Source organism: Zea mays, chromosome 4 (assembly GCF_902167145.1).
Source record: "Zea mays cultivar B73 chromosome 4, Zm-B73-REFERENCE-NAM-5.0, whole genome shotgun sequence".
NCBI lineage: Eukaryota > Viridiplantae > Streptophyta > Magnoliopsida > Poales > Poaceae > Zea > Zea mays.
In genome coordinates this window covers 79,113,097-79,131,116 of record NC_050099.1, presented here as the reverse complement: position 1 = coordinate 79,131,116, position 18,020 = coordinate 79,113,097, and the positions used below count along the sequence as shown (strand labels likewise).

General features: G+C 41.6%; 1 protein-coding gene and 1 long non-coding RNA gene across 2 annotated transcripts; both read left to right on the top strand.

The window, feature by feature from the left end:
* The first annotated feature begins 568 nt into the window (after positions 1 to 568).
* LOC103655365 (kinesin-like protein KIN-14L) lies at positions 569 to 2,953 on the top strand. The gene is made up of 4 exons (XM_035967604.1): positions 569 to 610; positions 1,146 to 1,217; positions 2,302 to 2,357; positions 2,449 to 2,953. Exons 1-4 carry the CDS (start codon positions 569 to 571, stop codon positions 2,951 to 2,953), a joined length of 675 nt encoding a protein of 224 aa, XP_035823497.1.
* A 14,536-nt stretch (positions 2,954 to 17,489) lies between these two features.
* Positions 17,490 to 17,803, top strand: LOC109945529 (uncharacterized). The gene is made up of 2 exons (XR_002268736.1): positions 17,490 to 17,583; positions 17,668 to 17,803. It is a non-coding gene; the product is annotated as an uncharacterized lncRNA (long non-coding RNA).
* Positions 17,804 to 18,020: the final 217 nt, after the last annotated feature.

Genomic DNA, 18,020 nt, shown 5'->3' with positions numbered 1-18,020 from the left:
CAATCCAATCACTCAGATGATCACATATATGTCATATTCTTAGGGTCATGATAGTTTATGAATGGAATATGGATTAGCTTAACCTTGCAGTAACCATGTCCATTTTCCCATATTCAAGAACCCAGCTGCGCTTGATGGACCTTGTGGATTGGTTGGACTTCGTCGTAGTGACCCTTTTCCTATAGGAGTGGTTAAGAGAGAAGGTAAACCTATTATTTGCATTACTCATCTCCCAGAGGACTTGCTTAACTTGGACATTTGTTTTAATTATGTGGTACAACGAATGAAGATTTAATTCACATATATTGTATCCAAAAATTTGTTGGTTTGACACCAGTTTTGTAATGTGAATGTGTGGTGCTGTCAAGAGTAACATGAAATTTTGGGAACTGTAACAAATAAACTGTCTTGCTATTTGGCTGTTCAGTTTTCAATGTTTGAAGAAAACACCATTAAAAAGGCTTGCTTAGACGCTCTTAAGCACGAGGTGGAACTCTGGCGATGAGGTCAGGATTTAAAAATTGTTTGTTGGGGGTGTGATTCCATCCGTGCTTATGTCATGGCATCCATGTTGCTTGATTGTAGCAACTCCCAGCTTGATTTCACCATGGTTCATTCACACAGCCAGAGCAGAGTTACATCTCCTAATATTCAGCTAGTGGGTTACTGCAACATAAACACCTGCTTAGGAATCTACGGTTTTACTAGTCATATTATACTTATACCTTGTGAAGTTCATTCAAACTACTATGATGGGTGCACGTTCCACCTCCTGAACAAATGTCATGGCATTTTCATATTTATAGCCTCGTGCTTCATCTGTCCAATAGTAAGGCAAGGTGCATTGTAAGGTTCAAACTTCGACCAACAAAGTGGTTACATTGGATATGTATTTAGAAATACTTTATAGTGATCATTTTTTTGTGTTGCCACACACAATATGTTATGATAGAAATTAGCTGTCAAAGTACGATCTTGATGACTGTCCCAAGTTACCACACACAATATGTTATGATAGAAATATGTTATGGGATTTTCCTGTTAAAACTTTGTTTTCTTACAGTTTGATCTAAATATATTTTGCTCATTTGTTTGATATCATTTTTTCAAACATTTTCTTTTTTTTTGTTACAAAATAAATACAGAAATTACATGAAGAGAATGAGAAGCTTTTTGACAGAGTTACAGAGAAGTCACGATTAGGAAGTGCTCCACAGGTTGCTCTCAAGTATTCTTTATGCTTTTTTGTCATGCTCTGTGTTATGAACTAGTTCATTTTCAATTATTTTGTAGTTTTTTCGGATTGCCTTCCTGCATGTGGAAAGGGCCAAAGATTCATGTCACATTTTGCTGTGTCTACAATGTTTGTAGGATAGCTTGTGGCAATTCTCTGTTAATTATAGGAAACGACAAAATCTCAACTAAAATCTACAATGGAGACTTTAGAAAGAAGTGATTTGATCCATATCATTCATTTCTTATGGTGTCAAGTATCTACGCAAATTGAGTTTATGAGGAATACAAATATGTGTTCTGTCATTTTCTTTGTTCGTTTAACCTGATGGATTTCGTAAACACCTTGCATATATTAAAAAATGCTCCTAGTGTGTCTATTGCTGCTTGTTCATTTTTGACAGAATATTTTTTCTGAAACTTTATTGAGCAAAGCCTATCTGCCTCCCTCCATTCCAAAATGTAGGTCATTTTAGATTTGTCCTAAGTTAAACTTATCTTTTACCAGTTCTATAGAAAAATATATTGATATGTACTCCCTCTGTTCCAAAATATAAGACGTTTTGACTCTTATAGATACATTGCTTTTGCTATGTATCTAGACATACTGTATATCTAAGTGTATAGCAAAAATTATGTAACTTGAAAAGCCAAAACATCGAAACGTCTTATAATTTGGATTGGTGGGAGTACAATACAGTTAAATACACGATCATGACATTTCTTACTAGTTTAGTTGTGGATCCCATTAAACTAATTTGCTATTGTAGATATTGGTGCATTTTTCTATAAATTGGTCAAAGTTCGAGAAGTTTGACTTAGGACAAAGCTAAAACAACATACATCTTGGAACAGAGAGATATATATCATTGGCTTGAGAGCTTTAGTTACTGCTTTCTTTTTCTCCGACTCCCAAATTTCGTCTTGTACGTCAAAGTAGATAATACATTTTGATTGGTAAAATTTCTTCTTACCATACATAATTATATGAACTGTTAGTAAATTACTAAATTTGTCCCTAAAAATTCCCACGAGGTTTTCATGGGTAACTCCTAACTGCTTTCGTAGGCTTCAAGCCCTTCAGCAAACAAGCCAGCTAATGGTCAAGGAAGGGAGATAGGCAGGTAAAATTGACTCCACCTACAATAAGTCAATAATGCTCGGTGTAAAGAAACACTGAGAAATGGAGTCCAAATTTAACACACTTATCTGCAGGAGTGACAGCAGCAAAAGTCGATCACCAGATGTGTTTGCATCACCAGTGTCTCAGGATAAAACTGGAAACAGTGGAGCTATTGTAAAATCAAGCAATGAGCTAGCAAAAACTACACCTGCTGGGGAGTACCTTACGTCTGCACTAATGGATTTTGATCCTGACCAGTTTGAGGGATTTGTAGCAATAGTTGATGGTGCTAATAAGCTTTTGATGCTGGTAATTAGTACCATCCCAACATATAATATTATTACTGGATTTACTATACCTTTTGTTGTGGCAACTAAGCTAGTTTTGCTTCTTTCCTTATATTGTCCTCGCCTGCCCTTGTACGGTTCATGCACCCAGAGTGATCAGTGGGTTCAAACTTCAAACCCCGCTTCAAGTTTCCCAGGATCAGAGTGTCCACAGATTTCAAACCCTGCTTCCAGTTTCCCAGACATGACCTGCTCTAAAATCTGCCTGAGGACAAGCTCTACACTAGGGTTAGCTCCAATGCTCCATTGAGCACAATATTGTTGCAGTGCTTCAACACGGTCCAGTTTCCCAGGATCATAGCATTCATTCTCTTGATCCCTTCTACCTTGGGTATTTGATTTTCTAGTTTGAATTGTCCTCTTTCTCCTTACAATACACACATATGTAATTGCTATATCAGTGGGGTCTGTGTGTGTTTTGCAACTCTTCTATTAATGCAATGATACACAACTTTGCTGTGTGTTTGAAAAAAAATTGTACGGAGCTTGTACATGTTATTTTTAATATTTTAATGGTTTCCATGCACAAGCAATGGAGCTAATGTTTGAACTTGTGTGTTTGAACTTGTGAACTAAAAATGTGAACTATGGATGTGAACTTGTGTGAATTTGTGAACTTATGTATTTGGACTTATGTGAATTTGTGAACTTATATATTTGGACTTGTGTGAATTTGTGATATGAACATATATCAATGTGTTTGAAATCTGTATTGTATGTGATATATTGTGTTGCATGTGATATTATGTGTCTCTAATTTTTCATTTCTGTATTTTTTATTTTTTTTCTAGAAAAGGGTTAAGAACGTGGGTACCCACGTTCTTAACATTAAGAACGTGGGTACCGTCGAACTTAATGTGCAGCCCTCGCAGACCCACGTAGGGTTAAGAACGTGGGTACCCACGTTCTTAATGTTAAGAACGTGGGTACCGTCGAACTTATTATGTAGTCCGCGCAGACGTTCGCAGGACACATAAGTTCGACGGCCACGTGACCCCGTCGAACTTAAGGTTAAGAACGTGGGTGCCGTCGAACTTATGGGAAAGAATTTGACGGCCCCCGTCGAACTTAACAACGCACGTTCTTAACGTTAAGTTCGACGGTACCCACGTTCTTACCCTTAAGTTCGACGGGGCCGTCGAACTTACTTCTCTAAGTTCGTCCAAAAATCGCCGTCGGCTATATTCGTCGGTAAACCCACGTTCTTACGGTAAGTTCGACGGCTTATTACATTAAGTTCGACGGTTTTTCACCCACGTTCTTTAACCAGTTTCTTGTAGTGTTGAAAGATATGCTAGCTTAAGTGACCATCCTCAATAAGAAGTACAGGAGAAGTACTTAGACTTATAAGAAGGCCGTGCCCACCGACGCTTAACACCAATCACAATCAAGTGACTCGAAACCTGCAGCAACAATGGGTAAAACCCTAAGTACGTAAGTACTCAGCAAGACTTACCCGACTAAAAAAAGACTCTTAAGGATATGCTGGCTAGAGGGATTCAGGGTAAAGCTCATCAAGTTTCAAAAACTCCTTTTGTGGAAAAGCTTACTAGAAGTGGGTCCTTAAGCCAAAATTTTACATCACAAGTTAAGTACTTTTCCTGAATCTAGATTTGCCTAATCTAGAGCATTCACTTGTCCTACACTAGCTTTCTTTTAAAATACAACTTTTGTTTCGCTTGTTATCTACGATGAGGGTCGAAGATCCAGTCTTCATATCCAAGAAGTTTGGTGATCCGAATCGATTAATACCCAGCTGGGGATCTCCAACTACACGACATATGCTTCCCTTAACTCTTTTACACATGTCTACCATTCCCACGGATCCTCCACCACATGAACAGGTCCGCGCCACCCGAGAGCACACCACCCCTTTTAGGTGGTCCGTTGCTAGGAGGGTACGTGCCACTCTCGCCATCTCTCCACTCCCAGTGCGCGATTGTCTTTTCATGTATGAAATAGCGGGGTTTAGGCTTACCCAAGATGAGGTATGTGGCCAGATAAAAGGTCCTAGATCAGCAGGCCAACAATCGATACGGTCCATAAACGACTCAGACGGAGACACTACACCGAGACTCCTTTCTCGTGCAAGTCACCCGCCCGGTCTCAGCTTTATTAATTAAACCCAAAGTTTGGTACCTGGCAGAGGTACATCTTTTCCGATGTTGAATCCATCATGGCCATGATGGATTCACCATCAAGTTTTATTTTTGAAAACTTCCCATCCAATCTGTAGCATCACTTTTGTTTTAAAATAAAACATTTAGTTTTTCTAAAGCAAGGCTAAGCATCAAAAATCCTTTTTATAAAAGGGTGTCAAGGAAGGGTATTCAATTTTCCAAGGAAGGAAATGCATCAACGGTTTAGCACACAACTCCTATCACCTAATGCATCAAACAAGGTGATAAAGATTTTAAAACAGCAAGGAGGTGGTGAATGAACCGGGGCTTGCCTGGGTAACACTAGGTTAGTGTTTGTTAGGCGATGTCCACTTGACGATCATCTGTTGGCTTGGCACTCGTTCGGATTATCCATCTTCCGGTTCGTCCATCAGCATCATCCTGTGGATTAGCCCGCGCTTGGGGTCGACTTGGCACTGGTTCTCCGCATCACGTGGTTAATTCACGCACCTGAATGAAATGCATTATGTACATGAATGCATATAAACAGGAATAGCACAAATCTAAATAGTGCTATACGATAGCGCATTAAACATCTAGTGGCGAGGCGTTGTACAATTTTATACGGAAACACTAGTTACCGACGTACGAGTAAGCGCAATAATCACGCTTCTCTAAATTAAACGAACCTAACGCAAACATCACGAAACAACAAACTATACACATTTAATACGATTTGCCTAACACAACTTATCAGCGAATTAATTAAATTCTAAACTTATCCCTTGCTTTATAAATTTTACCACATCGCTCGCAAAGAACTATTTTAATTTTATTTCACACCTCACATCACTGGTATTTCTAACTTAAACTTCATACACAAACTAAGCGTCTCATTTTACGATCATAAAATCAATAGTAAAAATAGTGTTTTGGCTCACCATAATCAACTCAATATTTGCGAGAATGACGACAGTCTTCGATTGAAGTCTTCGAACAAACAGCTGACGAGTATAAAACGGAGCTTCGCTTTCTCTTCCATCTACAATTCTTGGAATCTCTCAATATTAACTAGAACTCCGCATAAACGGCGATGATTCTTGTTCTGGCCTTTCGCCGAGCACTTGGTAAATATCACGCGGCTAGCTTCGTCTTCACCCGACGCTTGGGATTTCTTGACGACGCACGGAACGACGATAACTTTCGATTGAAATCTGGAGTGAGCTGGTGAGATGGGGGTCGAGTAGGGAATGACGGGTTCGATGACTCGACAGAAAACGCAAACACGCCAAAACCTGATAGATGAGGAGCGAGTACATGCTAGGGAAGACCGCCGCGAGCTGGGACAAACAGGGAGCGCGAGGCGCCGGCGTGAGGGAGCTCCAGGGAGCTCACAGACGAGGCTGAAGGAGAGTGGCTGAGGAAGTCGGCGCCGAGCTGTTGCTACTCCACCGATGGAGAGGACCCAAAAACAACGACGAGGAAAGAGAGGAAGCTCTAGCCGAGCGCTGGCTGAGCGCTCCAGCAGCAAGGAGAAACTCACTGGGTTCACGCGATGGAGAGGACACAGTGAGCAAGAAGCTTCAGGAGTTCAAGCCTTTGGGAAGGGACGACGTGCTTGGGTAGGAAGTATGTGAGGGAGATAATCATATGTGCTGGCCTGATTTGGATTAGGGAGGCGACGTGGTGGCGTCTGGTGATGTCTAGGGACAAGAACTAATGTGAGGGAGCCAGCACATGATGGGGATAGGATTAAAGATATAGAGGGCAGTAAGTGAGAAGATGTTTTTTATAATCATTCTCTTCACCTATTCGATTTTTTTAACGCAATTACTATTCCTAGATTCACTCTCAAAACATAATTATAGTTTAGACTCAAAACTAGTGGAAAAATTCGTTTTTGCCTCAATTCAAAATGACACAAGGGGAGCATAGCTCCCGCGTGATCTTTCTGCTCCAAAACTGATCCAGGTTTTCAGTCACCTGAAACTTCAAGTCACATTTTCACTCCTTTTCCCATGCTGGCTTGATACACCTCCTTACTAGGAGTTGATCTCCTATAATCATTCTCCAACTTTGCTTTAATGGGTACCAACTAAGATTCAACAGATTTCAGGTTAGGGAGCTCCAAGGTTGGGTCAACACCACCGAACTGCACAACTCAGCGAACTGAATTTAACTCAGCACACCTCTGTCTGATAGAGCGGGTTTGAGAACCTTTTTCGCTCAATTCGAAGTAAGGACAGGAAGATTCTTCCTTAGAAAAAGTGTTCCCCTACAATAGATCTCCAGATTTGCCATAATACCCACAGATCACAGGCGCAAGGATTAGAAGCTAAACAGCGCTAAAGCTGAGAGGAACTCACTGTCTTTCTGAAATTCAGCAAACTGAACTGAGTCCGATTGTACCATGCCTCTCTGCTAAGCCGCCCCTAAATCTCATGATTCCAAATAATAACAGGCCGACCTCAATTAATAAAACTTGTTCATAAAACATAACTCTACAAACTTGCTACAGCGACCCTAGGTCAAAATTTTATGGTGCTCCAAAGTGGGGTGAAAACTCTAAAATTCAGCTGCATCTAACTGAATCAAAAACTGAACGCACATGCCTGACAGAGAATCGTTGGGCACAATTTACTCCATTTTGTGCAGCACCAACCAAAACTTTATTAAGGAAATTTTCTCACCATTATATGATCTTCAACTTTGCTCTAGAGACGTACCCCAGAATTCCATGGATCAGGCACAAAGAAGCTCCAAATTTGCACCAAAAACACTAAAATTCAGATTTAGTTAGCTGCACTAAGTCTGAAATCCAAATCTGTGAGCTCCACTTTGGACCACCTTATCTCCAAGTTCCAAGTAGCTTTTGGGGTATGAGCTTTAACTAAACTTGCACACCAACATACGGTCTTCTACTTTTGTACACGAACTTTAGCCCCTAGCTGTATGGATCAGCCACCAACACGCTACCAAAGTTGCTTCAGAATAGAAATTGTTCAGGTTCAGAGATTACACTAAGTCTGAAACTCCACATGTATTACAACCCCATTTTGGACCAGTTTTACACTCAGTTGCATATGGTTTTAGGGGCAGGTTGCCTAAGCAAATTTGTACCCCTAGTGTAGCTCTACAACTTTGTTACATTGTCCACCTTCAAACTGTTTATAGATCAAAAGTTATAAAGGCCCAAAACAGCTAGTTGCTATTATTTTCAGCAAACTTCAAATCTGAATCAGAACTGAATTTACATTTTACTCCAACTTTTCCTATAAAACTTGGACATCTCCAAACATGGAAGTTGTTCAACTTTCCAAGCTTTACCACTTTGGTATATGGACTTTTGGCAACTTCTCACTAGATTTTAAATTCCACTTTTCGGGCTAGTTTAGGGTTTCATTTGAAATTTTGGACCTAATAAAATGCATTCTAGGTGTATCAAGCAAGATGATGCTAATGCCTATGATGACATGACACAGTTTTAGTTCTCGTAACACCAAGGGTGTTACAGATATGGACGGCAACGACATACCCAGATCTTGGAATGCGGATGAGCTTCGGCGATATTATGTGTAATTCGATGTAATTTTTTTTCATTTTTTTCTATGACACTCTTTTCTTTTCCAAAGGGGAAGAAAGGTTTTTAATGGGGCCATAGCTTGTAATTTTTGCTTTCTTGTTTAGCTCCACGAGAGCAAAATCCCCCAAAAGGATGTAAAATGTAAAATCTGAGCATGCACCATCGAGTGCGGAGATAAAAAAAAGAGGAAAAGCAGGGAGAAGCTCAAAAGTCGTCCCCAAGGGGATGCAGAGCATGACGAAGCTACAAAAAGTCATTCCTAAGGGAGCGCAGCGTATGTTTTCTGCTCAAAAGTCGTTCCTAAGGGAATGCAGAGCCAAATACCGCCGAAATTCAAGGCGAAGAAGTTCAAAAGTCGTTACTTAGGGGATGCAGAACTTATACCGCCGAAATAGAAGGCGAAGAAGTTCAAAAGTCGTTCCTAAGGGGATACAGAACTTATACCACCGAAATAGAAGGTGAAGAAGCTCAAAAGACGTTACTAAGGGGATGCAGAGCTTAAGACTCAAAAGACGTTCCTAAGGGGATGCAGAGTCTGGGTGTGGCTTCGTGTGCGTGTGTTTGGACATTCATTTGCACATTACATCACATCATTCATTGCATTCATACACATTCATGTAGACATTCGTAGGATCATCATCGTCATAACATAGAGTACAAACAGATGCTTCGGCTTTGATGACAAGGCTTCGATGAGTATAAAGAAGCAAAGATATGCTTCGTTGTATACGAAAAGAAGGGAAGGTGTTTTTTGCCTTCGGCTCAAAAGATATAAGTTTTGTCCACATCAAAGCAATTCATACACGGATGAAAAGGTAAAAATATATTACAAGGTATGGATAAATTTACAGAGTAATGTTTGATTCCTAAATTACAATATCTTTTACAAAGATAATTCAAATGTCTCTAAAGCTTTGTGCAGCAGCTTCATTAGTCTCCGTCAAGGTTCGGATCATTGACCTTCGACATCGTCATCCTGTACACAACAAAGCAGTAATAAGGTAAAAAGTGATCTCAGGAGAAGGTAAACAACAGGTACAAGTTTAATACCGGTTTAAGATGACTTCGAGCTTCGTCACCACCTAAGTCCCGCCCACCCTTCGTCCAAATTTGTGTTATAAATCTATTCCCAATACTTCGGGCCAGGATGGGGACATCAGCTAAGTCTGCTGGTGATAGACTGAAGTTTGGCCTGTTTACAATCTTCCCGTGTGTGCAACCAGCCTTCATAAAAGCTATAGCTGTGCCGTGAGAAGCGAGCAGGGCACAGAAGTCGTCGTGCCCAGCTATAACTTCGTCAAGCGCCTCAACTTCGCTTTCAATATGCTCAAAGGTGATTGGCAAGTCTTCAACCGAAGGTTCAAATTTTTCAGAACTGGCTCCCATTGAGTTAAAGACCTGCCTCAGCCGTTGCATGCAGCGGTTGCCAAAGTTCAAGCAAGCATTGCAAAGCTCTTTTAGGGATTCTTGCAATTTTGAGTTCTTCTTGACTTCGGCTCCAAGCCTTGCATCAAAACTTTTCCTTTCTTGCTCGAAGTCTTCTGATTTTCGGAGGAGTTCATCATTTAATCTGGCAATTTCGGCTTGGGCTTCTGCCAATGAACCCTCCATTGTTTGAAGAAGAAAATCTTTCTTTTCTAGAAAAGCTTCATGATCTTTGATTTTACTTTCCAAGCCCTCAATTATAACCTCATTCTTCTTATCTTCGAGGTCCTGTTGCATTCTCAAGGCTTTGCTTAGCAGCATACTCTGTGCAAAATAACCTTCATCAGAAATCTTTGCTTCATCACAAAACAGTAAAAGCTGAGGAAAAAACTTTACCTTAAAATTGGAATAGAATAAGCTACCGATGATTTGTCGTCGGTATCTGCTAATGTCAGCTTCAAGCTTCAGAAAACCAACACTCTTCGACAGAGTGCTGATAATCTTCGCCCCAGTGCGATCTCGAATACATCTTAAGGCTTATTCATTAATTCCACCAAAGAGCATGGCTCCTGGCTGGTAGCCACTGGATATAGCATACTCTTGTAGCTCCTCTTTCTCGGCCTTGGATAATTCTTGATCAACTAGATTTTGGAAGTTGAAGCCTCTTTCTTCCAAAGCATCTTCGGCAATTTCTTTCCCTTTCTCAGGCACTGCGGCCAGGGCTTCTTCTGCAGCCGCAACAGTCTCCTCCACGGCCAAATCCAAGAGCACTTTATCAATAGCGGATAATGTACTCTCCAGATTGGTAGCTTCGGCAGTCGCAGCTTCGGCAGCTGGTGTCATTTTTTATGCTGAGGCTGACAGTGGCGTTTCCTCAATGGATTGCAAAACAGTAACAATTCTTCACTTTTTTGGCCCAACCGCCTTTTTCGCTGCCGAAGGCTCGTCCTTCTTCTGTAAAAGCTTCGTTAGTTGTGGCCCCAGAGGACTTAGCAGCTTGATAGGTAAGGATTTAGTCATTACCTTTAAAGTTTCTCCTACTTCAGCAGCAGAAGGCGTTGAAGGAGTTTCCTCTTCTATCTCAGACTGGATGTTCTCTTTTTCAGAGCTTCTTTGTCCTCTTTTACCATCCTAGCAGCCTGTCTGCTCAGAACACTGACAACCCTTTTTCTCTTTGTCCCTTCGGCACTCTTGCTTAGTCATTCATAATCAGGGTATTCAAAGTTTAAAGTGTCCATTACCCGATTCAACCTTCATTTTGGTCGGGTGCCGAAGGCTGCAGTCATCAGTTGATCTTCTTTTTTGGTATAATTGCCCAAAATTTCGTTGCACATAGTCTCAATCATCTCTAGCCACTCTTGGCAAGGCTCTTTGAATTGTTTCTCAAACTTGAAGAGATAGGGCAATCGAACAAGTTCATTTTTCTTCTTTGTCCCTTTCAGCTTCGGCATACTCCATTCACTCAACGTTGGAGATACCCTGTTGGCCAAGTATTCTTGCACTAAATCCCTGGTGCTGATATGTTCAACCACCACTCTGAATTCTGCTATGGCCAGCTAGCATGGTGACCCTGGCTTCATGTTACACAAGGGTCTGGTCATCCCGAAGCTTAAACTCAGTGGTCTCATGACCATCGTCTTCAACTTCTCCCTCTTCTTCTCATTGGCCTTGATATAAAACCACTCGCTCTTCCAGCCAGTTGGCCACTTGGCGCGATAGCTGAGGATCGGAGCCTTCGTATCCTTGCGATACGCGAAGTTATAACAACCAAAATTTTCATGCAGCCCGTCTTCTCTGGCCTTCGTTTGGTAATGCAGCTCATGTACTCGGCAAAAAGCTTTAGCATTTGGGTCCATCCCTTGGCTTCGAAGGGCCCAGATGAAAATGCTGAGCCTAACGATGGCGTTAGGGGTCAGCTGATGAAGAAAAATCTCAAAATTATCCAAAACTTCTCCAATCATCTCGTTCAAAGGAAACCTTAATTCTGCCCTGAAAAAGCTTTTGAAAACCACTACTTCGTCGTCCTTCGGCTCTGGAGTGGTTTCTTCTCCGGCAAAACAAATAAGCTTCTTTTCAGCTTCTCCGAGGTAACCCAGCTTCATCATCATGGACATATCAGCTTCAGACACGGTAGATTTTTCAAAATCCAAGTGGCTGGGTTTTGACGGGATCAGAATGCGATAATCCTCTTCTTCTTCATCAGCGTTTTCTTCCTCAACATCAGCTTGTTCAGCTTCGACAGTAGATGCACCTTCTTCAAAGGCTCCCTCCGTCACAACTAAGCCCGATTGTCTCATGACCTCGGAGATCGGGGCTGCCTCGGTGGCTTCAGTCTCCTCTCCTTCACGAGTCACCCTCGCGGTCGAGCGTACTCTGGCCATCTAACGATGAATCCTTTGCGGTTTTTATGAAGCTGATGTTTTTTACAGTTTTGACGAAGCTCCCTTTTTTGATGAAGCTAATTCAAAGTGACGGTTCGCTCGAGAATACGGTGAAAAAGCTTCGGCCATGGTTAAATTTTTCAACAGCACAACAGTGCAATGGCAATGAATATTGTGGTAACTTCACACCTACCCGTCTGTTTATATAGTGCTGCAGGTGGGAAGGTCAATCGCCAAGTCGCCCGCACCCGCCGAACAGTCACCCGCACCCGTTGAACGGTGGACCATTACCCACTGCGTGGTGGACCACCTCGCGCCCGAAATAATTTAATCGTTTCTCGGCAACGAGCTCAAGGAAGGTGTTTTTCGGACCTTCGGCATTCCGAAGCCTTAAAGTTTTTTTCACGGATCAAGCTCGTTACGAAAAACGATCTAGCACCATGAAGGGGCTACTGTTGGGGGTCTGCTTCATCGTTGAAGGTCCTTTAAGAAGAAACACCTTCGGAAGATCAGCACATAAGCAAATACAGCATGAAGGTACATGCCGAAGCTACCATCCAGGGAGCTTCGGCATAGCGACATGCCTTGAGACAAAGAGCGGCACCGACTTAAAGAAGAAAAGACCAATCGGTCCACGATAATTTGTGTCATAATTGTAACTAGTTGTCGAGGACATAAATGTAATTTTGACCGGGCTGTGTCCCGTGTCTATAAATAGGTGAACAGTACCCCCGTACTGTTCACGCTGACTTGTATTCGCTCGTGCGTCACGCTTGGACTTTTGCCTTCTATCAAGCCGAAGGTACAAATGTAATTCAATATTGTTCTTATTCATCCATGATGATATAATAAAGATATATTAATGATGTCATATGATTATTCATTTTATTTATCATGTTTCATATGCTTCTTCTTTCATTAACATATACTGTGATGATGAAGGTACGTCCTTCATGACCTTTGTCCGGAGATCGTTATATCCTAAGGGAAATAATGCTTCGAAGGACGAAGGACATTAACCATTAACCTCTTTTTGTGTTGTCTTGTTCTTAACTCATAGCATTTGAGAACAAGTCCCCAACACCCCTTCGCGTGCTTGTCTGCCTTTGTTTTTGGTGCATGCGGGCGGCATATGTGCTCTTTGCTGCATGCACGGCTGGTCACCCCATGGGCTCATGCCCGCGATACTCCCATGCATGCCTTGCATCGCGTCCACGGTACACCACCGACCAACAAGACAATCTCTACTACTCTATATGTTGTTAGTGTAGGCGTCCACAGGCGCTGTTCTGCCCGCCGCGATTTCTCCACGCGCAATCCGCCGCCTGCCATCCGGGCGCGCAATCCGTCGCGCCTCTGCGCCAAATCCGCCGCCACACCCCTGCTTACCGATGGAAGGTCTCCACGCACAATCCGCCGCCCCTGCGCCAAATCCGCCGCCACACCCCTGCTCGCCAATGGAAGGTCTCCACGCGCCAGCGCGCAATCCTTTCCATCCGCGCTCGCAATCCGTCGCGCCCCTGCGCCAAATCCGCCGCCACGCCCCTGCTCGCCGATGGTAGGTCTCCACGCGCCAGCGCGCAATCCTTTCCATCCGCGCCCGCAATCCGCCGTGCCCCTGCGCCAAATCCGCCGCCATGCCCCTTCTCGCCGATGGAAGGTCTCCACGCGCAATCTGCCGCCTGCCATCGCCAGCGCGCAATCCTTTCCATCCGCGCCCGCAACACCCGCCACTGCACCAAATCCTCCTTGGACGCGCCCCGACGGCTGGCGCAACCCCTCCTTGTGCCACGGCTTGCGGAGAACGGAAGGTCTGTGGCGCAACCCCTCCTTGATTGAGCGGAGAATGGAAGGTCACCGTACGGCATGGGTCGAGAGGAGGAGGTTGAGGATGGATGCTCGCAACGCCACTGCGCCAACCCTGTGAAATCCGCAAAGCCCGCCCCTGCGCCAATGGAAGGTCCGTGGCCAAATCCCCGGGATCCGCAACCTCCTCCTCGGTCACCGTCAATGGAAGGTCAGAGATCTCCTCTCCCGCCCCGTCAATGGAAGGTCCATCACCTCATCATGCACAACTACACATCCATCCTCAATAATTTGGCTCTATTTAAACATACGCCAGACGCATCCCTTTTTTCTCTCGGAGCATCCTCCTTGGACGGCATACGCCATACGCCAGTGAAGCCACGGGTCGCTAACGACACGGTGCTGAAGGTCAGTGTTTCCTTGTGATGAACAACTACACATCTTTTCCTGTTTGAACTATGAGTTATAATATGGGTGGTGTTGGTAGACGTGGCTCAATTTATCTGGTAGGGGTAGTGATGGATGATATGATCTGCGTCTATTTGAGTTGTTAAGACTGATGAACATTGTTCCACGTCACGTTATGTTTGATGGACATTGTTCCAGATCACATTGTTAAGACTGCAGAACTGCGCCTGACATGGAACAAGTATGATACTTGAAATTTCTGTGGGCGCATTGAAACGTGAAATCTGCAGTCCTTGAAAAAAATCTGAAATACAACTGCGTGTTCATGATCAAGTTCAGGTTGCAGGCACATTTTGTATCCTATCATTAGTGCTATTTGGTTTATATATTTATAATGTAGTAGCTGACTGATATGATAATGTTAAATTATATTTTGATATGAAATACCACACAAGAAATTGATATTGGTATTCGAGTGTGAATTATTATCGTTGTCATTTTCGTTATATTTTGTGAACTAAACATTACCTTAAATTCTTCTGGTAGATCATATCGCTAACGACACTGTGCTGAAGGTCAGTGTTTCCTTGTGATGAACAACTACACATCTTTTCCTGTTTGAACTATGAGTTATAATCTAGGTGGTGTTGGTAGACGTGGCTCAATTTATAAGGTAGGGGTAGTGATGGATGATATGATCTGCGTCTATTTGAGTTGTTAAGACTGATGAACATTATTCCACGTCACGTTGTGTTTGATGGACATTGTTCCAGATCACGTTGTTAAGACTGCAGAACTGCGCCTGACATGGAACAAGTACGATACTTGAAATTTCTGTGGGTGCATTGAAACGTGAAATCTGCAGTCCTTGAAAAAAATCTGAAATACAACTGCATGTTCATGATCAAGTTCAGGTTGCATGCACAATTTGTATCCTATCATTAGTGCTATTTGGTTTATATATTTATAATGTAGTAGCTGACTGATATGATAATGTTAAATTATATTTCTTTATTTTTTATGATATGGAATACCACACAAGAAATTGATATTGGTATTCGAGTGTGAATTATTATCGTTGTCATTTTCGTTATATTTTGTGAACCAAACATTACCTTAAATTCTTCAGGGAAAAATTATTTGCTGATTTAGTAAATAATGAAAATTATTTACTCGGGCATCGCTTTTGGTTTCAAATTTTTTAAAATGCTAGCTTTACAAACATATCCGAACTGAACCAGTTTCTAGATGTCAAATTCCTTTTCTAGCTGTCAATTTTGGGTTGTATTTGCTCTAGGGTTTCCCTCAGGTACGTGTTTGTAGGATTTACCCTAATTTATTTGGATTGCGTCTCTGGATTAGTTATTGCTGCAGTGTTGTACCTTGCACTTTGATTCAACATTGGACTGTTCCTAGGTTGCAATATTGCAATTAGATTGGTTCCCAAACATTGTCTGATCTCGATTCTCCTGTTGACCTTTCCCCAACAACTTATAGTTATAATCTGGACGAAAAAAGTGATCTTGGTTCCTGACCATCACTGCGTTTTTCGTGGTCCCGATTGCACTGCGGAGTTTCATTTTGTTCGATCTGTATTTGAATTGGGCTGCCACCGCTCACCATCAATTGTGAAACTCGTGGCCGTAGATTATTATTGCTTGCTGCATTGGATGTTTAGGTAATCTATATTTGAGTCTGGCTGAAGTCCTTGCTGTTTTTTTAAGGGAGCTCTTAAGTTATTTGTTCATGTATTTGAGGCAACTCTTAAGTTATTTGTTCTTAAGTTATTTGAGGCAACTCTTAAGTTATTTAGGGGAGCTCTTAAGTTATCCTATATGTTTTATTTTGCAAACATATTAGTTTGTTGTTTCGCCTGCATTGATCAAAGAGTGTTTACTGAAATTGTGTATGGTGGTTTCATTGTAGTAGTTTGTTGTTTCGGCTAGCGAGGGGTGTGGAAGAAGGAAGGGATAAGGTGTTTGGTTGACCCAGACCGAACGGCAGGACACCGTCGGGGGTTCGCTGCAACGCATCGACGACTTCCACAGCTTCTCAGGCCAAGGTAAGCTTTTAAGCAAATTTGTTGCTGCAAATGTTGCTGCAAATATGTTAGTAAATTGCCATACCACTTTGGTTTCATTTTTTCGATCATGTTTCAGTTGAATTTTCCTAACAAACAATGTTGTTAATGCCGTGTATGCTTGTCTGTATTGGTGGTTTGTATTGGGATAAAAATTTATATGCATTCTTCTGGTATATATCGGTTGATGCTAATCTCTACTACTATAAATCAGAACAATAATTTATGTTTTTTTGTGCACACATATTTGTGCAGCTATCTGTATGGGGTCTCAAGGCTATATATCCTTGTTCTCCCTCCTTTAAAATAACATACTTGTACCGAATCATAGATACGAACTTCAACGTACTATAAATCAGAACAATAATTCATGTCTTTTTGTGCACACATATTTGTGCAGCTATCTCTATGGGGTCTCAAGGCTATATATCCTTGCTCTCCCTCCTTTTAAGTAACATACTTGTACCGAATCATAGATACGAACTGCCCCGTACATACGTTCGAGTAAAATATAAACTAAAAGGATTGCTTATTACACAATACACACTAAATACATAATCATTTCAACTATATCAGAGGGCCTTATTGAAAGCACAAAATTTTCCAAGACCACAATACTCACAATATTCAGAGAACTTTTTGTTTGAATTAAGTTTTGATTCTCACCTGTCGAGGCATCATATATTTTCATGAACCATTAAGAGTTGAACCGCGAAAGTATGGCATGTGTTCCATTTAAATTTAATTTTTAAATTTAAATTTTAAATTATGTTAAAGGCTACAAGGTTTTGATGGAACCGGTCGTATTGAACCGTGAAAGAGCCGCAACGGACCAAAGAAAACGGATGCCTATGTAAGTTATTATATATAAATATATTTACACAAAATTTGTCTATCAAAGTTATGACCATTATTTAGTCGTATGTTTAATATAGCTTCAGGTTGTTCGACAACTACCGTGATGAAGATTTTTATGGGCTACCGCAGAAATACAGTATTGTCGCTCGGGTAGAAGTTAAATTCTCGATTGAACCACGTTTTCGTGACAGACAACATTTCGTTTTATCTGACATCAATGTAAGCCAACAATTCTCTAAGTTTCATTTTCAAAGTTACACGCTTTTCATACCATCGCCTCTTCTCCTACTGAAATACTACTAGGGAGCCAAGATCGAGGCCATAACATATATGTATGAGACAGTCAAACATTTCGACAATTTGCTCCATGAAAAGCATGTTTACAAGATGCATAATGTAAAGTTCAGTCTTCATCCGGGTGAATTTAATTTTCGTCATCTAAATGGTCCCATGGAATTGTGTCTTGACCAACAAACTATCGTGGAGCCATACACTGTTCCAATTCAAATGGCGCCATTCCCAAAACAAATACTCCTGAACCTTGCTGATATTGCCGAGTTGCCAAACAGGACTTTAGTCGATAAGAATATATCGATCTCTTAATATTATTAAAATATCGTTTACACAAAATTCAGTATTAATCCATTTATAAATTG

What these genes read in the sequence shown, in the direction of transcription:
- LOC103655365 (XM_035967604.1), top strand. Translation starts at nt 569, where the DNA reads ATGTTGCTTGATTGTAGCAACTCCCAGCTTGATTTCACCATG. An exon ending in CCCAGCTTGATTTCACCATG is followed by an intron (nt 611 to 1,145) that starts GTTCATTCACAC and finishes AAATAAATACAG; the next exon opens with AAATTACATGAAGAGAATGA. An exon ending in CAAGGAAGGGAGATAGGCAG is followed by an intron (nt 2,358 to 2,448) that starts GTAAAATTGACT and finishes ACTTATCTGCAG; the next exon opens with GAGTGACAGCAGCAAAAGTC.